The 26,925-nt window shown below is 37.0% G+C and overlaps 1 protein-coding gene across 1 annotated transcript in view; it reads left to right on the top strand.

The window, feature by feature from the left end:
• The window catches only part of IQUB (IQ motif and ubiquitin domain containing), a 53,838-nt gene extending 45,245 nt beyond the window's left edge, over window positions 1-8,593 (top strand). Inside the window, exons 11-13 of the mRNA XM_028104918.2 lie at window positions 3,004-3,252; window positions 4,409-4,594; window positions 8,302-8,593. Of these exons, the coding sequence (XP_027960719.2) occupies window positions 3,004-3,252; window positions 4,409-4,594; window positions 8,302-8,484 (618 nt within the window). The 3' untranslated portion in view covers window positions 8,485-8,593. The remainder of the gene's footprint in view (window positions 1-3,003; window positions 3,253-4,408; window positions 4,595-8,301) is intronic.
• The last annotated feature ends 18,332 nt before the right edge of the window (window positions 8,594-26,925 follow it).

Raw genomic sequence — 26,925 nt, 5'->3', positions numbered from 1 at the left:
TTTTAAGATTTATTTATTTTGAGAGAGTGAGAATGAGAGAGAGAGAGAGAGAGAGCACATGAGAGGGGGGAGGGCCAGAGGGAGAAGCAGGCTCCTCGCTGAGCAGGGAGCCCGATGCGGGACTCGATCCCAGGACTCCAGGATCATGACCTGAGCCGAAGGCTGTCGCTTAACCAACTGAGCCACCCAGGTGCCCTATTTTTTTATTTCTTAAAGATTTATTTATTTATTTTTAGAGAGAGAGCATGTGCAAGCAGAGGGAGAAGTAGAGGGAGAGGGAGAGAGAGAATCCCAAGCAGACTCCCCACTGAGCCCAGAGCTTGATGTGGGGCTCAATCTTAAGACCCTTAGATCATGACCTGAGCAGAAACCAAGAGTTGGATGCTCAACTGACTGAGTCACCCAGGTGCCGCTTTGATGGATTTTTAAAATTTAATTGTATTGCAAGAGAATATAACAAAACGTCAGTGGTGCCCGGCTGGCTCAGCCTGTAGAACATGCAACTCTTGATCTCAGGGTTGTAAGTTCGAGCTCCACATTGGGTGTAGAGATTACTTAAAATCTTAAAAATATATATATAATATATAACAAAACTCCAAGAGAAAAATTGTCCATTATATTATTTCTTATTCAAATTAGTGTTTTATTTGCCCAAGCTACCTTCTAGTCCTCTATATACTTAACTCAGCTTTTATACGTTTGCAGTAATAGATTTTAATATTCTACACATTCACATAATTTACCATTTTATTCAGTTTTTAAATTTACCTTTGGTAAAATTGACTATTTGGTTATACCTAAGCCAGTTTTATCTGTTTCATCCCCAACTGTAATGTGAGAGTTCCAATAGTTCTGCATCCTTGTCAGCAGCTGGTATTGCCAGTCTCTATTTTACTTTTGGAATTCTAATAAATGTATAGTAGTATTCCATTATATTTTAATCTGTGATTTCCTAATGAATATATATTATATATATTATATATTAATATAATATATTATATATATTACATATATTATATATTATATATATTATTTATTATATATGTATTATAATGAATATAATATTAAGCATCTTTTCATGCATCTTTTTTTACCATCCATATAACTTTTTGTTGAAGTATCTGCACATATCATTTGCCACTAACCCCCCTTCTTAAAATTGAGTTGTTTATTTTCTCATTACTGAGTTTTGAGAATTCCTTATATATTTTATATATAAGTCCTTTGTAAGATACATGGTTTGTAAATATTTTCCCTCAGTCTGCAGCTTGTCTTCTCATTCTCTTAACAGTATCTTTAACAGAGCAGATGTTTTTTATTTCAATGAGGTTGGATTTATCCATTTTTAAAATGGATCATGCTTTTGGCATTTATTTTGTACTTAAGAAATCTTTTTCAAAGAATTAATATTGTTGGGCTCCTGGGTGGCTCAGTTGGTTAAGCGACTGCCTTCAGCTCAGGTCATGATCCTGGAGTCCCAGGATCAAGTCCCGCATTGGGCTCCCTGCTCAGCAGGGAGTCTGCTTCTCCCTCTGACCCTCTTCCCTCTCGTGCTCTCTATCTCTCATTCTCTCTCAAATAAATAAATAAAATCTTTAAAAAAAAAAAGAATTGTTAAAATGTTCACACTACCCAAAGTGATCTATAGAGTTCATGCAGTCCCTATCAAAATTCCAATGGCATTTTTCACAGAAATAGAAAAAAAATCCTAAAATTTGTATGGAACCACAAAAGATCCCATATAGCCAAAGCAATCTCGAGAAAGAACAAAGCTGGAGGCATCATGCTTCCTGATTTCAAACTATGTTCCAAAGCTATATAGTTCAAACAGTATGGTACCGCCACAAAAACAGACACATAGATCAGTGCCACAAAATAGAAAGCCCAGAAACAAACCCTCAAAGGAGCTAGGAATGTACAGTGAGGAAAGGATAGTTTCTTTACTAAAGGATGTTGACAAAACTGGATAGCCACATGCAAAAAAATCAACCTTTATCTCACACCACATACAAAAATCAACTCAAAATAGGTTAAAGATTTAAATATAAGACCTGAAACTATAATACTATTAAAAGGAAATATAGGGAAAATCTTGTTGACATTGACCTTAGCAATGATTTTTTGGTCATGATAACAAAAGCAAAGGTGACAGAAGTAAAAATAGACAAATGGGATGTGTCAAACTGAAAACCTTCTGCACAGAGAGGAAACAATCAACAAAAGAAAAGGCAACCTACAGAATGGGAAAAAATATTTGCAAACCATTTGAGTTAATATCCAAAAAAAAAGAGGAACTTCTACAACTCAATAGCAAAATAATTTTAACCCAATTTAAAAATGGGCAAAAGACCTCAATAGACATTTTCTCAAAGAAGACATACAAATGGCCAACATGTACATGAAAAAGTGCTTCATGTCACTAATCATTGGGAAATGCAAATCAAAACCACAATGAGATATCCTCTTCTACCTGTCAGAATGGCTCGTATCAAAAAGACAGGAAATAACAAGTGGTGGCAAAGATAGGGAGAAAAGGGAACCCTTGTGTTCTGTTCTCTGAAATTTAAATTGATACAGCCATTACAGAAAACAGTATGGAAGTTCCTCAAAAAATTAAAAATAGAACTACTGTATGATGCAGTTTCAAGTTTTGAATATCGATCTTTGAGTCAATCCAAATTTAGTGTTAAGATAAATGAAATGAGAAAAACACTTAGTTTAGTGGGCTTTTACTTATATGTCAATCTAGCCTGTAAGATTAATATAGTATGACACCAAAAATCTAAATTCTTTTTAAAAATAATACAGATTCCTTAACAATTTGGCAGGACAAATGAATACTGCTTGAAATTTAAATTTTGTGTAGAATAGGAAGTTAAGGGAAATAGGACTTTAAAAATTAACCAACTTTTTATCTCATTCTAAGATAAGTTAGCCCTCAGTGCTTCTGTTGATTAGTATTTAGCCTGACTTTTGTAACTTTTTTTGTTTTTTACTATTTAGGTCCCTCAAGACCCATTGAAGTTTTATAAGAAGATTTACTTTTGCCACGGTTGCCAGCTCTATTTGCCTTCCACAGAGTTTGCCGTCTCATCCACCTTACACCGCATATACCGGTGTCGTCGCTGTATTAACCTTGACAATGAGACTCGACAACGAGAATCATTTTTGAAGTACAAATGTTTACTGCAGCGGCTCTACTATTCAGAAGCTGATTATGAAGATGATTCCAAAATTGCTTTCCTGATGCAGGTATGATCAGTAAGGGTTGCCAATCATGGATGAAATTTCTTCACTGATTTTACAGAAAAGATTTCTCTTTCCCACAGAAACCTTTTTAAATAATAGTTCCTTTGTTTATGCTTATACTTTGTGAAGTTTGCCCCTCTGGCAATTTTAAGTCTATACAGACCTCGTGATAAAATACCATTTCAAGGGGCACCTGGGTGGCTCAGTCATTAAGCATCTGCCTTCAGCTCCGGTCATGGTCCCAGGGTCCTGGGATCGAGCCCCGCATCGGGCTCCCTGCTCAGTGGGGAGTCTGCTTCTCCCTCTCCCACTTCCCCTGCTTGTGTTCTCTCTCTCACTGTGTCTCTCTCTGTCAAATAAATAAAATCTTAAAAAAAAAAAAATTTCAAGAATTTTAGCTACTATAGCTTAGATTTAAAAAAAAAGTTTTTTTAAATTTTATTATGTTATGTTAGTCCCCATACATTACATCATTAGTTTTTGATGTAGTGTTCCATGATCCATTGTTTGCGTATAACACCCAGTGCTCCACGCAGAACGTGCCCTCTTTAATACCCATCACCAGGCTAACCCATCCCCCTACCCCCCTCCCCTCTAGAACCCTCAGTTTGTTTCTCAGAGTCCACAGTCTCTCATGGTTCGTCTCCCCCTCGGATTTAAAAAAAGTTTTTAAACCATTACTTCATTTCCCCCATTTTCCTTCTTTTTTCATTAAAACAACAGTCTTTTTAATAACACTAAGCAAATTGCTTAATCTTTATCAATCTCAGTTTCTTCATTCGTAAAGTGGAAAAAAAAATGACCTACAATAACCCTGAGGATAAGGGTTAGGGTAAGGATAAGGATAGTGGCAAATACATTTTGAAAAGTACTGAATACCATTTACATGTCAGGTAAAATTAGCATACTAGAAGGGATACATGCAGCTTTCTCTGGGTGAAAGATGCAGTCATGACTGTGAAACTGATAATGTAGCTTGGGCCGAGTGAGCAGAGATTTGGCAAAAAATAAGCTATAAGAAGCATTAAAAACTTCATGAGTCATGTTTCTCTTTTAAAAATATACTCAATATGATTATTTCCTCAAGTAATAGAATAATCTTAAAGAAGTGTTATGTTTAGAAGAAAACATGATTTTTCAAACTTGTTTCGACATGCAGCTACAAGATATTCAGTACCTGGTAGAGAACATCTGGGCCTCACAGTCAGTACTCAGTGCCTGGAAGGATCTCAACGATCTGGTCATGGTCAGGTGGGATAAGTCCTTGGAATGGTCCCCCTGGAACTGCATTCTTCTTACCAAAGATGAAGGTGTTGCTCATCTCAAGCTAACAAGTATTGAAGAGGTAAGAAAGTAGAACTTCATTTGAGGAATTAATTTAATCATTGAAAATATTAGAGGATAACTTGACTGCCTTTTACTACATTCCATGAATAATTTACATACTTCCATTGGATTAAGGAACAGAGAATGAATAACAGTAACAAAATGTGTGGATGGTACGTATGGCTGAGATTAAAATTAAAAGAAAGCTAAGGCACAGAAAAGGACAAGATAGGAGATCTAAACATCTTACCAGTATCTAAACTTGATTCCCCTCTCTGCTAATAATAGCAAGCTCGAGCATGTCATTCCATGGTAAATTCCATGAAGGCAGGGATTTTATTTAGCTTATTCATGTCTATATCTCTTAATAAACTACACCAGTGCCTGTCACAGACTAGGGGTTTAGTAAGTATTTGTTGAATGAATAAATGAAATACCAGATAGATATTATATAACCTAGAATCTGCCCTTCTTTGATTAACCATAATGAGTCTGCCTAAAAAGCACACTAAATTCTCAAATTTTTCTCATAATCTTGTGCTCTAAATGGAAATCATACGGATGGGATATGGTTCTGAGGCTCCATTTTTCATTTTCTCCCAAGTGACTAGGAGTGGGGAAAGCACTGTAAAAATTCAATACCATTTAATTTTAGTAACTTACAAGGTGCAATCTGTAAAACATTTTGATGAGCAGAATTGAGTTCATCAGAGAGCTTCACTTACACTGAGCAAGCTTAGGATTCCAACAGCTGATACTGATTCTCTGCCTTCTGTTGATTAAATTTCTAAACTATTAATTTCGTGCAAAATGTCAGTTAAGAGAAAATAAAGAAATGACTTCAAATTTAGTTATTTTGAATGGTGCTATTCCCTGCTTGTGTTTTTATTGGGGAGGGAGAAGGTATAAAGAGGAGAAACTAGTTAAATTTTTAGCTTTTTTGAATAATTTTCTAGTAGAAGCGAGGCTAAGAAAAATTTCACTCTAGGGATTGAAAGAAAGAGCAGCATGAAACTGAAACTGTGTTAAATATTATATTTAGTAAACTAAACTGCTTCATAAATATTTAATCACTGGAGGCATAGCCAACACTACAATATTATTTCATCTAGGACCCATAGTGGGATTGAAGTTCATTCCCAAAGCTGATATTCTACTGTTTCAATTAATCCACACACTCCCTTTGTGTATTCAATCAAATTACTGCAGTACCAAATTAAATGTTCTATTCACTTGCATTTCTAATTTCAGAATACTGATCTTACTGAATTTCTATAAATAGAGCTAAGGTTCTCAACCAGACAAACTAAAAAAAACAATTGCCTTTTTATGGTTTTGGCCTAGATTAATCTGTTAAGTATTAATATTCAGCCTCGTTAAAGAATAGTTTATATCTTGCCACAAGTTAAAGCATTTCTAGAATTTCCTTAATGCACAGAGATATTTGCTTTCTCAGTAAGTAAAAAAATGCTCAAAATTTAAAATAATCTTGGCTCCCTGCAATCATAACACAAGTTATAGGAAAAGCCTGGAAAAAGACTTCTGTTCTCTGAACGTAAATGAGGCAGAGCAGTTTCTTGTGGTGTGCACACTGGTCAAAGTAGGAACAACAGTGGATTTAAAGCCAGGAGAACTGACCCAGTATTTCCCCAATTTCTGTCACTAAAATCAATCTATAGGACATTAAGACCTGCCTTCTTTGCATCATAAATTTTTATAAAGTTTAGCTAAAAACATGCAATCAATACAGAGGATCAGAGCAGCCCTAGTTGAATTCTGGCTCTGTCACTCAGGAGCTGAGAGAAGTTGAGCAAATTTGCTGATGTCTCAGTGCCCTAGTTTTCTCATATGTAAAAAGGAGATAATATGAAAAGGGGATAATATATATTGGATATCTTTCCATATTATTCTTTAAAAGTCGCTTATTGTTCCTTTGCTTGTATGTACCATACTATGCTTATCTTACCTTTAATGATTACATTTTTGTTCTATAAAGGTGCTTTAAAACTTATAAAGTTCTGTACACATGTAATTTAATGTTGTGTAATAGAAATGTGTTAGTTTTCTTAATGAAGTAAGGACTAAGAAGTGGTAGAACACAGATTAGTGCAAAGGATGAGTATTTTGCCCTGTTATATGTGTCTGTAGAGAGGAAACTTAAAAACAAGCCCAGTATACTCCTACACAATACTCTCTGCCAGAATATTGTGTGCTTTGGCTCCTTTTCTCCAGGCTTTCTTTACCTTTGTTTTGACACAATGGAAGGATCTTTAGTGAGGGATGTCTTACTTTTAGAAGACAAATTTTAAGAGGAGGTACAAATTGTATTTGTGATTTGGTTGAAGAGAAGGGTCGATAAGATTAATAAAGGAAATAGATGGTATTTATTAATTCACCCAGAATTTTCTTTTGAATGTGCTTTCTTCATACTGTGCTATGTGCTTGGAGAAAAACAAGGACGTGTAATGAACACAATTCTTCATTGTTTCAGTTGTATTCAAGTTTGGTTGCAAATAATAGACTAAGCAATTGATAATGACTTAATCAAATGTGAAGTTAGTGTCCATCAAGCAAGAAGTCCAGAGGTTGGCAGTCTGGGGTCCAGATGGTGGCTCCACAATGCTCTCAGAAACCCAGGCCCTCTAACTTTTTCTTCAGCTGTATTTAACATTTGACTTTCATTCTCATGCTTGTGGACTCTTAGGGATAAAATAGCTACATCATCTCCTGCATTCTCTTAAAAAGCTTTCTTGTAAGCTTTGTCCAATGGCTTCTGTTCTCTATATACATGTATGTATAATGGCCTGAAACTTGTCATATGCCCATCCCTCGCTAGAATAAAGGCTAGGAAAGCTGAGCACATCACAAAACACAAAATCAGGCCTCTAAATACCAGTGGAATAGAGAGTGGATATTGGGTTGGCAGCAAGTAGTCTGCCACTCTTATTAGAAGACAGATGGTCTTATACGGTGGATTGCTACATAACAGAAAAAGTTCAAAGTTCTATGCTAGCTGTGGAGAGACAAGAAGCCTAAACATTAATTAAGAATTAAAGTGGAAAGGTACAGAGGCTTGATAAAGACAGAAAGGTTATTTTCTATTTAGAAGACAGAAAATGGACTCATGCGGTGGGAATCTAAGGTGGTAAAGGGGAGCAGAGAGGTTTATACTGTCAGAATACCATTGTGATCTTTGTTTTGGACCCTGGAGATCGGGAGATAAGTACCAATTTTAGAAAAAATAAGTCAGTCAAAAGTTGGTAATTGTATCAGTGTTGAAGTAGATTTAAAGAGTGAACCAAGGTGACAAAATCATTCATTCAAAAATAATTGAATTTGGGTGGTGTTGAGAGACACATATTAAAAACACCCAGTTTGAACCTTCAAGGAGTATTTCTTATAACGGAGAGACTCTCAAGCAGATAGTAAAATTGAGGGCAGAATGAACTAAATATTACAATTAAAATACATAATAGTACTTGCAAGTAAGAGGAAGGAGGGATTAGTTTGGACTCAGAGGTCAGAGGGAGAGTCAGGAAAGGCCTCAAGATTAGAGCCTCATAGGAGCCGAGCCCTGAAAGATGATAGACAAAGTAGGAAGCAGTGTTCTCTGGGCTGAGAGAACAGATAAGTAAAGGCACCAAGATATGAAAGTGTTTTTATTTTTTTTGCTTGGCAAAATATATCTGTGACATTTAATAGAATCTGATTTTCTTTTCTTTTCAGGGATATGAACCCTTGTTTATTCACAAGATCAAACACAAACATATCCTGGCTAAGAACTATTTTTCTCAAATTCCAGTGCTGGCTTCATTTATACTTGATGATGGTGAAATAGATGAGATCAGAAAGAAATATCACTCAGAAACAACTCCTAAGATTATAGTGTCCCAGAGGCCTAGTCCCTAGAAGATCCAGGAGTATTTGATGATCAGCATTTTTGTCCACTGCTAATAGAGGAATACAGAGGCTACACAATATGGAAATAGAATTTTATCTTTTTATTGATTTTAATTGTTTTTTGTTTCTCATAGTATCATAAGTTGTATGAAGACAAAACATCCCTATATAAATGTTTTATTGTTAGACGTTTAGTGAAAATTGAAATACAGTTTTGTTCCTGAAATTAATATTTTAAGGTAAAGAACATTTTATTTTTCATATTTTCACATTAACATTTTTTAAAAATTTCAAGTGCGCTATAAAACCACAAACAAAAGCTAGCTTTAACTTTCAACTCAAATAATTTATTTTAGGTTAAATGTAGTTTTAGAATAGTCAGTATATGGATGAGAGGAAACAAAATTTTCTTTCTTAAAAATCTTTATAGGTAGGATAAAAGATGCTATGTTTTAATACAGCGATTTAAAGCCTCACTTTTTTTTTTTAAAGATTTTATTTATTTATTTGACAGAGAGAGACACAGCGAGAGAGGGAACACAAGCAGGGGCAGAGGGAGAGGGAGAAACAGGCTCCCCGCTGAGCAGAGAGCCCAATGTGGGGCTCGATCCCAGGACCCCGGGATCATGACTGGAGCAGAAGACAGACGCTTAACGACTGAGCCACCCAGGCGCCCCAATGAATCTTCACTTTTTATTTTCTACTTTTACCTTCCATCCTTCCTAAAATCCCACTAAAACAACTGGAATTATTTCTAAACAAACAAACAAATGCATTCCATGCTGGAAAACAGGGTAAACAGTAGAACTATATTTTATCCTATGGGAAGAAAACTCCCAATGGGGCAATGATGACGTTCTGGAGGAAGGACAAACTTGGTTCAGTAAACTGTAACAGCCCCATCCCCAATAAGCCAAAGGAATAACCTTGACTACATGCATTTCAGAGACCTACAGTGATGAACAGGGTATGTGTGTCAGTCTTAATAGGAAATTGGTAGCACATTCAAAATAGGAAAATTCAAGGAGGGTATATTTACAAAGGACTTATTATAAAGTGAGTGCAGGAACTCAGGGCCAATATGAGATAAACTGTCTCGAACCCTAGTCTTAAATGAACCTGCGGAGGAAGATGTCTGAGAATGCTTGGTGTAAAGAAGATCACTGAGAGAATCAGAAACCAACTGTCATGGGATAGTCAACCCAGGTGGTTTCATGAACTGGAGAAATGAATACTCTGATTTCACGCTTCTCCCTTCCTCCAGTCTCCTGCTTGCATTTCCCATCGGTAGAACTCAGAAGGAAAGCAGGAGAAATAGAATTCTGTTGGCATAATCCATGCAGTTTCAGGGCAAAGAGAGGAGTAGATAATAGGGATAGAGGATCTGGATGGCTAAATAGAAGATATCTTGCTAGAGAGAAAGAATTTAAAGTGAAGCTCTATAACTCAAGTAGCAGTATTTCACACACACACACACACACACACACACACACACACACACACACACACACACACACCATAATTAGAGAGAGGGGTGAAGGGAGAATTTTTCTCCTCATTCCAATCAGTAGTTAATGAGCTGTTCTCCTCAGTTTAGCGCTCAAGGAATTCAATCTAAATATTAATATTTGTTCTACATAAATATTTGCCAATATTTCAGCAACATATTTTCTAGGACATCTACAATTATTTTTTTGTTTGGCAAAATCATGGCACATGGTGATTGTTTTTAAGGAAATAAACATCAAGGAGGGAAGTGCTATAATGATGTTATTTTTAGGTTTCCATGGACAATTCAGACATTCTGGGAACTTTCTAAATGGCAAATTACAGATGGGATTAGATTGGAGACCGTTCTGATCACTAATAAACAGGTAACAATTCAAAGCAGACAACAGTGGGTTTACACTGGAATGTAAATGACCAGATTTTCATAAGACAGTGTACAAGAACATCCTATCTTAGAGAAGAAAGGGCTGGGGAGGCAAGCATCAAGGGAGAAATATTCAGATAGGGGCAAATAAGGGTCTTTGGGAATTCCATTATTTACCCTAGGGTTGAAGCAACTGACTAGATAGCATTTGCTCTTGGTATGGAAGATTAGTGGAATACAACAGAGAGGGGTGGACCAGCTAGAGCAATTGAATTCATGTAGGGAAAGGGGCAGTACCTATAGGGCTGGGAGAATAACCACTAAGTGGGGGAAACAGCTCAAGAACAGACAGACTTTCCCCAATAATCTGGTAAAAACTTTTTAATCCTTCTGGAAGTACAGTTCTCAATTTAGACAGCTATCTGAAAATCCAAAGCAGGAGGGGCTAGAAGAGGTATCTGGTTAGAGAGCCGTCAGTGGGGGAAAAGTCAGGTTGCTACCCACTAAAAACGTAACTCTAGCTTACCAGAAGCAACAGTTCGTTTAGCAGTTGGTTCTCCTGCCTTCATAGTATCTGCATTCCTCTATTTTAGGACCTGATGATGATACTTTCCTTGGTCCACTAACAAATGAAACTAAAGAAAGTGTTTCCTTCCTTCTCCTTAATGGGGACTGTAATATATAGACAGATGCCTAAATAATATAATAGGACAGAATTTTATATCTGCAAATTATAAAAACAAGCTGATGAAGAATAGTCACTAGATAGATAGATATAGAGATTCAAAAATCAAAAAGGGACCCTTCTGAGGAATGAGAACACATATTCATTTATCAAATCTCTTGATTCATGTTAAGGATATTTGATAGCATTTTTCATCCTTTGGGCAAAAAAATGATACTGGGGAAAATTGCTATTATGCAAGATAAACAATTGCTAAAGTACCAAAAACAACACATAGATGGCAATGAACAGCGGATTTGGTACTTTAAAGATGAATCTAAAATAAAGATTTGATGGATTAGCTCAAGATAGTTCCCTAGAATTTAGAGGAAAAGGACAAATTAATGAAGTAGATGAGCAAAAATAATAAGTTTAATAATCTTGCTCTAATTACACGAAAGATAACATGAGCCTAGAATGTAATAAAAAAGGAGAAACAATTAGCAAAGAGATTTAAAGCCAATTTTCCTAAGCTAAAAAGACATATAACTTTAGTTGTGTAAAGAATCTACCAAGTACTGGGAAAATTAATATAGAGACACACATAGACACAATCTCATGGTATTTCTGAATTTCAAGAATATTGGACAAATTCTATAAGCATTCAAGTTAGGAAAAGTTAGCCACAGAAAATAAAATCAATAGCAACATCATAGATTTCTCTTCTCCAACACTAAATGCCAGAAGGGAGGAACATTTCTATTGAAGGATTTTTAATTTTGAGGGTAAAAAAAAATGACCTAAGAATTTTGCTTTGGGGCAAATATTTATGAAGACAGTAGAAAGACATTGTTAAGCGGAAAGCATATCATGAATCTCTGCATACCCATTCTGTACTCCAGCCAACCTTAAGACTGTAGAAGTAAGGTATGGGCATGATATCATAAATGAGAAATGGCAGTGAGTGCTACAACCTCAAGATCCTTTCTAAATGATCATTTCTATGAAACAATGTAATGAACAAAAATAATTCCTCAAATGAACATCTATACTGCAAAAAAAATCTACAAAAATAATACCCTGATTATTCCAATAAAATATCTGGGTCCAGAGGGATGAAAGTGTTCCAAGTTTTTTTTTTTTATGTTATGTTAGTCACCATACATTACATCATTAGTTTTTGATGTAGTGTTCCATGATTCATTGTTTGCATATAACACCCAGTGCTCCACGCAGAACATGCCCTCTTTAATACCCATCACCAGGCTAACCCATCCCCCCACCCCCCGCCCCTCTAGAACCCTCAGTTTGTTTCTCAGAGTCCATAGTCTCTCATGGAAAGTTTTCCAAGTCTTTTTAATGGGAGAAGGGTCAACAGATAGGTAGGAAAGTAGATATTTGAATATTTAGTTTAAAAATTTAAAGGCAACTGCTAGCAGAATGAGGATGAAATTATAAACACATTTCTAGAAAGAAAAAGGGAACAACAATAAACTTGAGAACTATTGTGAAATAAAAGGTTTTGGTTTTGTTTTCTAAGGTTAGCAGGAAGAAGTACATATTAGAGAAAAAACAGGTTAAAAATATCACATGCATAAATTCAGATAGGTTAAATTTCTCTAGTAAAGGATAGTTATTATATTGTGTCAAAAGAGTAAACTAAATGCTCTGTACCAGATATATATCCTGAATTAAATGACATATAAGGTTAAAAGTAATGATATTTAGTAAAATTGTAATAGTTACATGTAAGCACACAACAAAAAATGTTGGTAATACTAATTTCAAGGATGAAACTGAGAAGCAAAATAGCAGAGCAAAGAGAGTTACTTTATATTGATAAATTATTATTCACAATATAAATGAATAATTAATTTCTGTTAGATACAAAAGTAAGTTTTTAAGAAGTCACTTGAAAAACCATTCTCCATAGGCCTCTTGCACTTCTGCATGTCTTTTGAGCAGAGATAGTAGTCTTCCTTTTCTTTAGGCTTCTTTTGCAGGATGTTTGTATAGCAAGCAGTCTTGGAAGATAGGGATAGTGTTTACTGTTCACTATAAAAGATTCAGAGTTTCTAAGCCTAGTATTTCTGCCCTGCAATGTGTGTGCTTGTGTCATCTGGACTTTGTATCACCCTGGGGGAATTAGGGCAAAATGCTGATATTCTGGTGGCTGCTGCTATTTCTGTGGACAATAAATTGTTCTTCATCTCTGACCCAGGAGTCTCATGTCTTCCCCTGTCATCTATGAAATTCTGGCAGGCAAATTTGTTAGCTTGTAATTGGGTAGCGTCTCAGACCCTTCACAGTTCTTGACCCAGATAACCTTAAAAATGAAAAAAAGAGAAGTAAGTCAAGAGGTAGAAAATGTTTCTTTTCTCTTTCCAGGAGCGCTGGGTGACTGATTGCAATTCTCCATGCTCTCGAAATGAGGCAGGATTCTATAACATGCTTTGCCCAAAGTGTAATGCGAGTAAAATTGTCTTGTGTCACAACTGAGCATTGAAAGAACAAAGAATTCTAATTCTATAGATATTCTTCTTCTAAGGAATAGAAAAAGAATGAATACTCCCAAACTCATGAGGCCAACACATCCTTGATATCAAAATTTGGCAAGGCTAGTACCAGAAAGAAAATGATAGGCCAACTTCACAATGAATATAGATGCAAAAATCCTAAACAAAATATTAGCAAATAAAATTTAAAAATATTAAAAGATAAAATACCTGGCTTTTGCTGGATATTCTTTTTTTTTAAGATTTTATTTATTTTTATTTGAGAGAGAGAGAATGAGAGATAGCACGAGAGGGAAGAGGGTCAGAGGGAGAAGCAGACTCCCTGCTGAGCAGGGAGCCCGATGCGGGACTCGATCCCAGGACTCTAGGATCATGACCTGAGCCGAAGGCAGTCGCTTAACCAACTGAGCCACCCAGGCACCCTTGCTGGGTATTCTTCATTTGCTTCTTCAGATCTACCTTCCACCCTTCCCTTCTCTGCTTTGTGCCCTGAGAGGCTGCTCTTTATGCACTGCATCAATGACTATGTAATGTCCTCCAGTTGTCTTTGGTCAATGGGAAGCATCAGCAGGACATTTGAGGTCTGAAAGACAGACAGAGGTAGGGTGTTTTTCCCCTGGCTTCTTCTGTCTTTTCGATCTGTTATTGTCAGTGACTGGATTTATGTGCCTAAGACCATATCTCTGGTTGCATGGTCAGCCCTTCTACTCTGTAACTCTCTTTGAATTCTGAGATTCATTCCTTCTTTTTACTCCGTCAGCTTATGGGTGAATTGCTTTCTTTTGTAGTTAGGTTGAAGGTGTTTCAGGTTTTCATTTTGATTGCCTTAAACAGTACCCTTCCCTTTGTAAAATAAACCTTTTTCTAAATACTTCTCAAATTAACCAGTTTGAGTGTACCTGCTGGACCCTGACAAAAACAGTGATTGGTACCAGGAACAATCCCAGCAAACAGACTTCAAAATGGAATCTAGGCTTTGGCTGCTTGCATATTTGAAGAACATATGGATAACCTCCTTGCCAGGGGGAAATAGGACACTGATGATATGCAGCATGTGGTAGCATCATGATTACTCAAAATATCACAAGTGGTGGCATAGGCCAGGGTGCATGTGGAGGATAAGCACAGCAAGATCAAATGGCTGAGCCAACTGGTCACTTTGATGACAAAGATTGCACCATAGGATGGTATTTCTTACACCATTAAGGGTTCATAAGGAAAAGGATAAACTGAAAGCCTTGAAGGTCCAACACAAGGCCCAGAGAGAAATTTAGAAAGCCTTTATGAGAACTCTACAGAAATTACTTATCTCATGTGTTTACATGGCAGAGGTGGCCAAGGATTAAGTCTAGAGACGAGTGTAAGGCTTATAGAGTTGTATTGTCAATTAAGTGTGCACCCCAGCTAGATCTCATGCTAAGGTAAGGATAATGGTGAGGAGGAACAAATAAGGTATGGTCTGGTATGAGTTAGCCTATATACTGAAAGAGTTGTAGGATTGTGTCAGTTTTTATTAAGAGTCAGGGGAGCATGTATAAGAGTTTATTCTAAGACTATTAGACCAAAAAGGATAAAACAAAAGATTGTATCAAGCCAAATTCACGTGCTTGCTTAGAATTCAGGATTTAATGTGTTGGTTTGAGGTCCTGTGAATTGCTAGATGTGTTAACTGAAGCCTGGACTCAAAAATGGCATATATTGATGAGCTCAAAATGTAAGAACTTCTCTGGAAAACATTACTCAGGAAAATGGGTTGTAGGGGTGGGCTCTATTATGTGTGACTTTCTCAGATACCTCTTAGAGGTGTTAGTACTCCACAAGAGGATCTTCACCAAGGCATTAAGAAATGCAGTCATGAGTGGATTACCAGCATCCTTGAAAACCTCTGTGGTAGTTGTTCCCTATAGGCTGGAGATGACAGTGGGCATGCTGTACTGGAATTTGATAACCAATTTGATGGGAACAATGTGATCCCCAGTGCTAAAAGCCAACTGGTGAAGTTTAATCATCAGAGAAAAAGAGAGCAGAGTGATAATAAAAAGCCCTAGGAGCTGAGTGATTTGACCCTGCGGGGATTTATAACGATTAAATGATAATCAGATCCATGGGAATGAAATGGGCAGCTGTATTCATTTCCTAGGGCTCCTATAACAAATTACAACAAATTATGTGGCTTAAAACAACAAGGATTTATTCTCTCACAGTTCTGGAGGCCAGAAGTCTGAAATCAAGGTGTTGGCAGTGCCACACTCTGTATGCTATGTGAGAGAATCTTTTCTTGCCTCTCCTAGCTTCTGGTGGCTCCAGGAATTTCTTGGCTTCTTTGACTGTATTATTCCAATCTCTGCCCTTATGGTCATGTGTGGCCTCTTCTTTTTATGTATCTATCTTCTATTCTTTTTTCTCTTATGAGGATACTTATCACTGAATGATTCACTAAGTGACTATATTACTAAAAAATGCCCATAATAAACTGTGTGTTATCAGATTCACCCTTTAATAAAGTCAAATGTACACAGCATCATTCCAATGTAAAGTGGAAATTGTATATCCAAGAATGCCCTTGCAGGTTTGGAAGTTACAGGTAAATCACATGAAATAGATACTTCAGATTCCTGTGGTATATGCTCCTTATGCTTTCCCACTTACCCCTCAACAAACAACTATGGCTCATGGAGAGTTCCCTATGGTCATTTAAATGGAAGAAAAGAAAACTGGTGTAACAGAGGATCTGCACACCATAGTGTCAATAGATGGTCTGGTTTAGGGAAAGGTCTGCACATATGCTTCCACTGTATTACAGCTGCACTCTGGAAGGCCATGGAAGACACAGATAAGGAATTCTCTCTGAGGGAAGAATTTCAAGTGGTGCCATCTCATTATCCACTTTTTGTGCAGTGGGACATAGCTGGTGGTATAGATCCACAGAGATCCATGGACAGTGCCTAAAAGGTTAATCAACTGGAAAGAGACTTAGAATAATATTTAAATATTGGTGATAAGGAGTTTGGGGGAGATGTGTGTGGGTAAGCCTGTCCTATGTTAGAGCACTCCAAATGGCATCCCACTACAGAGGACGCTGTCAATCAAGCGTTCGAGGTTATCCTCCTGTGTATCTCAGTCAGCTTCTTTTACTAGATTTCTGGTGTTTGCTCAATGGGTTCATGTTCAAACTAATCTTGACAGTATGGATGATACTCATCTATGGGTATAACAACAGGGATTTTGCTTCACCAAGGCTCATTTAGCTACCCTCACAGCTGGGTGTCTAATTTACCAACAGTAGAGGACAATAATAAGCTACAAGCTGATAATATTCCCCAGGGAAAGCAGCTGGCGATCTGATGGATAGTTGAGTATATTGGATTATTTTTTAATCAGGGAGAGGGCATTCTCGCGAATATGGATGTTTAATATGCATACGGATTTGTCTTCCTTGCTTCTAGTATTTCTGTCATGGACCTACAGGAAGCATTACTTATCACTGTGATGTCATGTATTACATTACCTTCAACCAAGGACTCATTTCACAGAGTAGGAAGTGAGACAATGGGTTCATGCTCACAGAGTTCACTGGTCTTACCATGTCCTTACTACCTAGAAATATCTGGCTTGATAAAATTCTAGAATGGCCTACTGAAGGCTCAGTTATGGCATCATCTGAGTGACAGTACCCTGGGGTATTGGAGTGCTGCCTTACAGGATGTAGTATATGCCTTAAATCATTAGTCAGTATGTGCTGTCTCCTTCACAGCCAGAATGCATAGGCTGGGGAAAAAATGGGCAGAGCTGACTAGTGGATGTTGCTGTCTCCCCGTCCTAAAAGTACACAGACCTGGGAACAAAAGGAAAAAGCTGAGTGCGGCCCCTTTCACTATTATGCCACATAATTTATGTAAAATTATTACTTTCCATTCCTTCAACGTTGGACTCAATGGATTTGTAGGACTTAATGCACAAAGAAGAAATTCCTCCAGGGAACACAATAATAATCCCACTGAACTGGAATTTGAGACTCACAACACAATTCTTTAGAGAGCACCAATGGTCAGATAAGTGTGTCTAAGTGAACAGGCCATAATTTCTATCTTTTACAAGTTGAGAGTTACCGATACCTGGTTGAGAATGAACATTTTCATAATTTTTTTCATTTTAAGATTATTTTATTCTCATCAGATCTCACAAAAGTCCCTGGCAACTCCAAATGTTATTCCAGATAGTATGCTATTGTGCCCTATTTGAGGCAGTACTCCATGTTGCTTTATGGGAATAATGCATCATTCCATATGGGCATTATAAAACATCATTTTGCACTCAAAACAACCACACATAAAATTTTGTAGAACGGTAATATATATACTTAAAGGTAAGACTTTCAGAGGGAGAATTGAAAAAGTTTAGTCAAAAGAACAATATGCTGGATGCTCTTTGCTTGAGAAGAATGTATATTCTGTTGGATGATGTAGTCTGTAGATGTCCATTATATGCAGTTAATTGGTGGTAGTGTTGAGTTCTATGTCCTTACTGATTTTCTGGCTGCTGGATCTGTACATTCTGACAGAAGGATGTTGAAGTCCCTAACGATAGCAAAATAATCCTAATTCCTCCCTTCCATCCCTTGTATCATTGCTGTCATTCATTTCACTCATATATATAAGCATATAGAGGATATATACAAACACACACAATTGAATGCATTGTTGCTATTATCTGTTAGATCAATTAGGAATACTGTTCCAGTAGGTTGTGATTCTTTATTTGCCCTGTCATTCTCTTCAATATTGGGGCAGGGGTTTGTCCTGTGACCCTACTTCTGTTATGGATTTAAGAAGAGTTGTTGATTTTTCAGTTAGCTCAGCTTTTTATTTGTTAGGACAGAGTGGGGACTTCTAAACTTTTTACATGCTGTACCAGAAGCCCCCTGGATGCTCTTGGCTTGAAAAGAATTCTAATAATCCTTTTACAAACTTAAATTTAATGCACTGCAGATTTTTAAAAACATTTCTTACATTACACATATAATACACATAAAATAGATAAAGTCAATTTAAAAAATATGTACCTATACTCGGTTTTCAGTCTTAATGATTCAGGAAGAAATAGTTCCACTACAGTCCCTATAAATATTATGCATTTATGTAATCAGGAAAGGAAAATACATACTAAACAATGAACTGCTCAACTATGAACGGTTAGTGACAATGACAGTGTCTACTTTTCATAGCATTTTATGTACAGCTGTTGCAAGATGTTTGTGAAATCTAAACTGAATTTGAACTTCTTTCCCATATACAATGTAGAATTAAATTACAATCTCAACAAATACATGTTAAAAGTGATCTCAGATTCTAGAGAGCTGATATATTTGCATCTTGTCAAAACTGAAATTAAGAGCTTATCAAAAACTGAACTGAACAATGTTTAATCATTGCAGGTGCAAGTGACCTAGCGTGAAGATGAATACAAGGGATGCAGAAGTGAATTGATACTGAACAGAGTATAAAAGTTTTGCACAAGTCAGAAGTCTATATTTTTCTGACTCTCCAATAAGTTAATATACTGGAGTTTAGTATTTCATGCTAGTGTTGGATCTGTGAATTGAATTAGGTACAAGAACAAGTAATGAAAGAAAGAGACTGGATTATTTTTTCCTAATAGCTCTTCAAATTGTTATCTACACAGTATGCATTTTCACATGCTGGATATATTACCCTTGGTTGTTTTATTTTTTTTTCTACCTTCTCTCCCATGTCTCTACTTAATTCTAATCTTATTTTATTTTTTAAGGCCAGCCCAATTGTACTTCATTCACTCATTTACTCATATATTCAGCACATATTTCTCAGGTTTACTATGGACTAGTTATTATGCCTTGGGGCCACAATGTTAAGTAAAACACTATCCATGCCCTAGAGGAACCCAGGTAAATAGATAGACAAAAGTTGCAATCTTTCTGTGCTTGCTCATCTATTAAGTAAAGTTGGCAGTACTTCAGCTGCAGGATCGTTAAAATATGGACGGTATATGTAAAATATAGGGGGAAAGGAAATATTAAATGTTTGTTAAAGGAAGGATTAAAGTTTGCTTCCTTTAAGTGTTTTTTAAGACAGCATAATTTTTTTTCTTTTATGGTTTTATATGCAATATGTTGTTGGGGGGACACTCAGAATTAGATCTACTCTCTCATGACTGGTCATTTTTTGTGTGTGGCCTACATGCTTGTTAACTCTAAGATAGTGACATGGCTCTCCGGGAGTTTGCCCAACAGCCAGTGGATGCTAATTTGACCCATGAGTCATCCCTTGTCTTTACTGTTCCCTTTTATTCAAAAGAGAGAGAACTCTGAGAATGTCCCAGGTGTATAAAGTGAACAACTACTGTGATACTTTGCAGCTGTGAGCTTTACAGGTGTTCAAGAGGTTATGAACTTCTGTGGCACTTCCTCAGAAAAACCCATCTTCACAACAGCTTTATCTGCAAATTGCTTGGTTCTCTCCTCCACTCAGCTTGGCTCCTTGACTAATGCTTGTGTTTGGCAGCTTCCCATGGTTTTCCTAACCTGCATTTATCTTCCCCGAATTAGAAGCAGCTAGGCAATTTTAGGAAGACAACAACTCACTAATTCTCTCTTTTCTAATTTGTAAAGCCAGTAATTCTCTCAAACTTTGGGAAACTGCTTTGACTTTGAAACAAAGAACTGTATATGGTCTTTAACTTTTTAGCCTTTATAATTTACAAATATCCTCTTAATGTAAAAGTTTTTAAAATACCAGTTATTAGAATAAAAATATTACATGTTGTGATACCTCTATTTTCCTTACCTGTTTTTTTTTTAAAGATTTTATTTATTTATTTGACAGAGAGAGACACAGCGAGAGAGGGAACACAAGCAAGGGGAGCCTGAGAGGGAGAAGCAGGCTTCCTGCAGAGCAGGGAGCCTGATGCGGGGCTCGATCCCAGGACCCTGGGATCATGACTCGAGCTGAAGGCAGACGCTTAACGACTGAGCCACCCAGGCGCCCCCTTACCTGTTTTTAAGTTGATATGAATAAAACCAACTGGAGTTGGTCTTGCATTGTAAGAAACTATTTAATTTGTATTATGCACAGCAAGTAGCCAGAAAAGACTCTTGAGTTGAAAAAAAAATTTAAGTTGCTTTTGAATAAAGAATAAAGAATTCTTATCTGCTAAACAAAAACCCCAGCTGTTTTATAGTAACAATATATTTTTGTGATTATTTTCTTTGGAGAAAATTCCAGAGATATTAACTATCTTTAGGATGAATTTAATGTCTGCTGTTTTTTCCAGCTTTTAAATTACATTATTATTCGACTGAACTCATCTCGATCTGCCTTTTACACCACTTGTAAATAACCGTTAGAGAAAAACTTACTATGGAAGCCAAAATGTCACAGTAGTGGTCAGGATCCCTTCAGGTATGCAAGTGTGGACAAAGAAAGCAGCCTTGGATATGACTCATAAATAGGATCCTAAGTCCCTGAATATACCTATAGTTACAGTTTTTATTCGCAATGGGTGAAGTGTACATAAGGAATTTATTTTTATTGCATCATTTTATTGTTGAGGTAAAACTTGTAAACAGTGAAATACATGGACCCTATATGTATGATTTAGTGGATTTTGAAAAATGTGTATACTTATATAACCAATATGCTATAGAACATTTACATTACCTCAGAAAGTAGTTTTGTGGTCCCATACAGTCAATTCTTACCCACCGTAGACAGTCACCATTCTGACTTCAGTCATCAAAGATTAGCATCGCTAGTTCTTGAGTTTTATAAAGAATTCTTTTGTGCCAGACATCTTTTGTGCAATATAATATTTTCGCGATTCACTGATGTTGTTGAATGCATCAGCAATTTGTTATTTATTGTTGAATGGTATTTTATTTGAATTATTGCCAGGTTTTGGGGGCTGGTATAAATAAGTCACTATGAACTTTCCTTTACCAAGTCTTCTTCTGGACATATACTTTCATTTCTGTTGAGGAAATATCTAGAATTGAAATTGTTGGGTTGTAGGGTAGGTGTATCTGCAACTGTAGCACAAAGTGCTAAACAGTTTTTTCTATAATTGGTTATATTATTTTGCATTCCCACCAACAATGTATAAAAACTGTATTTGCTCTGAATCCTCACTAGCATTTAGGGGTGTAGGTCTTTTTGTCATCTTATTGGATGTGAAGTGGCATCTTATTGTGGTTTAACTTACATTTCCCTGTTGACTAATGAAGAACAACTTTTCTTGTTCTTATTGTATCATTCTTATACACTCTGTTTGATTGTGTTTCTTCAAGTGCTTCACCCATTTTTTAATTGGGTAGGTCTTCTTATTATTTAGTTGTGTTCTTTATACACTCTGGATACAAGTCCTTTGTCAGATACATGTATGGTGTATATTTTCTTCCAGTCTGTGGCTCTCTGTTTAATTGTATTAGTTGTGTCCTTTCATGATAACAGTTTTTACTATGAAATTATAAAAGTCCAATTAATCATTTACTTCTTTGGTGGTCAAAGCTTTTGTGTCCTAAGAAGAGTTTGCCTTCCCTAATGTTTAGCAGGTATTGTTTCTTTCTACTTACTTTGTAGTTTTAGCTTCACATTTAGGTCCTTGATTTATCTGAATTAATTTCTGTGTATTAAGTGAGATTGGGATTGGTTAAAGTTTCTTTTTTTTTAATATGAATATCTAGTTGTGCTAGCACCATTTGTTGAAAGGGATATCCTTTCTCCATTCTTTTATTGGTACTTTAATTGATTTTCTGTATTCCTTGCTGTCAACTTCATTGATATCTGCTCTTTTATTAATTTATTGTTTCTATTTATTTTGGGTTAGTATTTTTATTAAAGATTTTATTTATTTATTTGACAGAGAGAGAAAGAGAGAGAGCACAAGCAGGGGGAGCAGGAGAGGGAGAAGCAGGCTCCCCACAGAGCAGGGAACCCGATTTGGGCTCAATCCCAGGACCTGGGGATCATAACCTGAGCTGAAGGCAGATGCTTAACCAACTGAGCCACCCAGGTGCCCCAAGAGTCCATGAAGATGAACCCAGGTGCCTCATAATCCATGAAGATGAACTCTTGTTACCTGTCCCTTAATTGAGGAATGCATTGGTTACTGGGAAGAGCGTTGGCAATAGGCACTGGGCTAGTGATCAAGCACATTTTCCTATTTATCACTCTAAAAAATAGAAGTAACCAATACATGAGTGAATATAGATTCCAAAATGCTTTCACTAAGGAAACCCTGACACCTTAACTTCTTAACCCCTTCCACAATCTACAAGTCGTCCCTGTTGGGAAATTCCTATCATTTAACTGACTTCTCTCATGTCACAGACCAGGCCTATGTCCTCTGTTCCACTGTAAATGAGGATAGAAAACCATTTTTACCATTTTTGGTATAATAACCTCTCATTTGATACCTAGAAATTGCATGGTTAACTTTTTCACCTGATGTCTATTACTTATTTCCACAGAGACTAGCATAAATTTTGAAATTTCTTTACAAAGGGACACACCACCCCATCCCTTTAACTCCAGCTTTACTGGGAAGCGCCACACAGCAGTTTTCCCCAAGGCCATTCTTGATTTCACGTGACAAAACACAGGCTACTTGCTATAGGTATATTGATTCATGCCTCTTACTTCTTCTTGAGGCTGGGTCTGCAACTGGTTCCTCTGTAAATCTCCCTCTTTTGAAACTAAATGTTCAGAAAGGCTATCTAAACTGATGTGAGGCTGTTTTTTTCAGCACAAGTGATTTCTCAAAGCTCTATGCCACTATTCTTAATTCCAGCTATTAAAATTCATAGCAGCAAACTCTGTGAACACTGGATCTATGTGGGTTGGAGGTAAATTTAGGCCTTAACAGAGGGTATCACTCACAAGGCAAGATAATTTAAAGATGGTCTCTTTGCATTTGAATTTTAAAGCATTACAGCAGGAAGAAATAAAAGTTGCCAGTGTAAATTTATGTATGGATGTGGCTTCTGAAAAGTATCTTTAGAATCAACATATGGATCCCAGAGATCCTATAATAAACTTGGATAATGGAAGATCACTTATTTTTATCTCAGTTTATTTTTAAAGATGATTTTATACATTTTAATATCCACAGGAGCCAAAACTGTATTTCCACAGGAGAAAGACATGTATGGTAATCCAAAAGATTGAAGCCAAGTGTCTGCCCCCAAACTTAAAGTTATACAACGATCTCATTTGACCATCTGGGAAAACAGTATCAAGTAGATAAATTGCAAACAGTGGCCATGATCTGCAAAAGTAATCTTTTTATTGTAGTTGTATCCTGTCTCCCACATAGGATGGCAGTAACATTACGAAGGTAATTTTGGCACTGATAGGCATAGAACGTCCAGTTAAATTTAAATGTTTATTTGCTATATTTTTATTGGCTAAATCTAGCAACTCTATTATAAGGGTAATTCTTTGGTCTTCTCTGCCTCATTTCATTTGGCAGCAGGCAGAGAATTGGAGACTTTCACTAGAACCAGAAAAATTACTCATTATTTTTAATAAACTTTCTTCATTCTTCATTCTCCTCCCCAGGCCTTTCATTCTCAAGAGCTATAAAGCACAGCAACACCAAACAGAACATGGTGAAATTAATTAATGGTGTTTTAATTTCACTTTTATCTGTGCTTATCTATATAAATAATGCACATTATTATAATGATTTTAGCAAGACAAGTTGTTCAACCAATTTACGAAACCCTTCTAGGGCAGCAGAAGATATCCTGCCTCCCAATCTAGATTCCCTGACATTTTCTGTTAAATGTCTTATGCTTTTAAATCAATTTAGAAGATCTATGCACTAGTGCTCCTGTTAACTAAGCCAGGGACGCCAACTCTTTAGGTCAAGGAAGAACTTCAGTGTCCTGTTTCCTGTTGACGTGGAATTTATATCTTGTTCTTGGCAAGGCACCAAGATAAACAAGCCTGGATTAAGGTTAGAGAGACAGAGGGAGGGAACGAGAGAGTGTTGGGCGAGGGCTGGAGAGGAGCCTAAGCAAGTGTGTCATTTGGGAGAGGTTCTTTGGGAAGGACAGAGGCACAGCGCTCTCCATCCCCCTCAAAACACACCAGGGGAACAGCAGCTGTTTGAGTGGAGCTGTTGCTTGGGCTTGCCAGGCTGACTTGGGTTCCAAGGTTTTTTTGTCTTTCTGGTGTTAATTTTACTTGCCTTGTCATCATTCTAATTTTTGTCCTGCCTTACCCCCCACCCCCACTTTGGAACTGATCACTTGTTCACTACATGTATCTCTAGGAGATTTCCATGTGATTATTGTGGGAGACAGTGATTGGGAAGAGAGGATGGGCATAGGATTTCACAAGGTAGCCGTTCAACCAGAGTTCTGTGATATTTTTATCTCTAGCATAGTTTATCCTGGCCACAGTATTTGGAAGCAAATATCTTGGATTTTATTTTTAAGGCTTAAGTGTGAAGTGTGATGATGTAGTTTCTTTCTTGCAAGTCTCTTAAGTATACCAAAAGCATTTCCTATTGGATTTAAAAGCCAAAATGATGTGCCAAAGGGCCAATGGTAGGCAAAATTCAGACCCTGGAAAAAGTGACTGGGGCTGTCTTTCACCCCCCCACGTATTCACTCATTTGGCTGGCCGTTCTCAGACCTCAAATACCAGAGCCCGATTCCCTCATATTGCATTCTGTTTTCCCACCAGGGTACTCTATCCAGCTCTTCACCTTTTTCTCCTACCTGTCAATTCAGTTGTTCATTCAGTTACTTATTAGTTCATTTTGCAAATAATTATTATCAGCCATGTACTTGGCTGTTCTAGGTGAAGTGCAGCAGTGAATAAAGCAATGTTCTTGCCCCCATGCGCATGTGGGGGTGGGGGGCAAATAGTGTATAAGTAATATAGCATGTAAGCATATAAATATATATAAATATTTAAATATGAAAGTATAAGTATATAATTCAGCTAGAGATAAATACCATTAAGAAAAGTCAAAGTGAGAAGAGAGAAGTTCTATTAGTTATGGTGGTCATGAAGGGTCTCTTTGATGAGATGAGGTGATATTTAAGCAGCAACCTAACTGAAGTGAAGGAGTAAGGCAGGCAGATAACCAGGGTGGAGAGTTCTGGGCAGAGGGAAAAGCAGGAGAGCCAGTACAGGAGAAGGTGAGATCTAAATGGTAGCCGGGGTCCTGATCATGCAGGGCCTTGTAAGGACTTTGGGATTCCTTTTGGAGTGAAGGGACAATACTGTGGGGTTTTAGATGCAGGAAAATTACAAGGTAAAATTGATATTGTGAAACACTTGAGTAGCATTTCCCAAACATACCAATTGTTTTCATGCATCTGTGGCTTTGCATATGCTATTTTGTCTGCCCTCAAATGTTCTCTCTCAACCCATCTCTCTGCCCCCCATTGTGTTTTGTACAGACAGCTGTTATGCCACATTCATTATAGTATGCTCTAATTCTTTATTAGGAGACTATCTCTTTCAATTGTGAAGCTGCAGATGATGCCCTCGTGCATTATCCACCAGAGTTAGAACAATGCATGTAGCCCTTCCTTTATCAAAGTGTTGAGTGGATACATAAATGATGCTGAGTGGATAAATAAATAATAAATGCTTCAAATTCTTATTTCACTAAGATGTGAAGTTCCACATTAGAAAATCCCTTTGACTCTGAAGATTGGTTTAACAATATACAGCATGAACTTGGCTTTTATGTATTTTTCTAAACAGACTTTAAAAGCTAACTAGAGTCAACAGCCTGTTTTACTATGTATTGTTCTCTAAATTTTTTTTCTTGAAACTATATACACTTGTATCAACCCAGCACTATTAAGATAGGAGCTTGCTTAAATGGTATCATTCCTACCTGTTTTTTCTTGTTAAAATCTGTAAGTGTGCCAGGTACTTGTTGGCTAGTACTGGACTGCAACCCCTCTTTTTCCTGTGCTCTGCTGTTTCCAGAAAGACCAAAAGTGCTTTCTAGAACCCCTTGAGGGTTAGGTGTCAGATAGATGCTGTCAGTGAGGAGGTACTAAAGCAAAATTAGAAGGTGGCAAGAAGAGAGACACTGTTCTGCTTCTGGCTCTGGTAGTGGGAGATAACTTCAGGTTCCTCAACAGTGACCTTGGATCCAGCAGCCCCAGAAACAGCTGCTCCAGAGTTAGTACAGTACAGAGTTAGGTTTTTTTTGTGTTTTTGTTTTGTTTTGTTTTGTTTTGTTTAGATTTTATTTATTTATTGGACAGAGAGAGACACGGTGAGAGAGGGAACACAAGTGGGGAGGTGGGAGAGGGAGAAGCAGGCTCCGTGCTGAGCAGGGAGCCTGATACGGGGCTCGATGTGGGGCTCGATCCCAGGACCCTGGGA

The sequence above is a fragment of the Eumetopias jubatus genome, unplaced genomic scaffold (genome assembly GCF_037043125.1).
Source record: "Eumetopias jubatus isolate StellerSeaLion01/CBP00866 unplaced genomic scaffold, mEumJub1_p1.0 scaffold_14, whole genome shotgun sequence".
Taxonomy (NCBI): Eukaryota; Metazoa; Chordata; class Mammalia; order Carnivora; family Otariidae; genus Eumetopias; species Eumetopias jubatus.
This window is presented reverse-complemented; position numbering and strand designations above follow the sequence as displayed.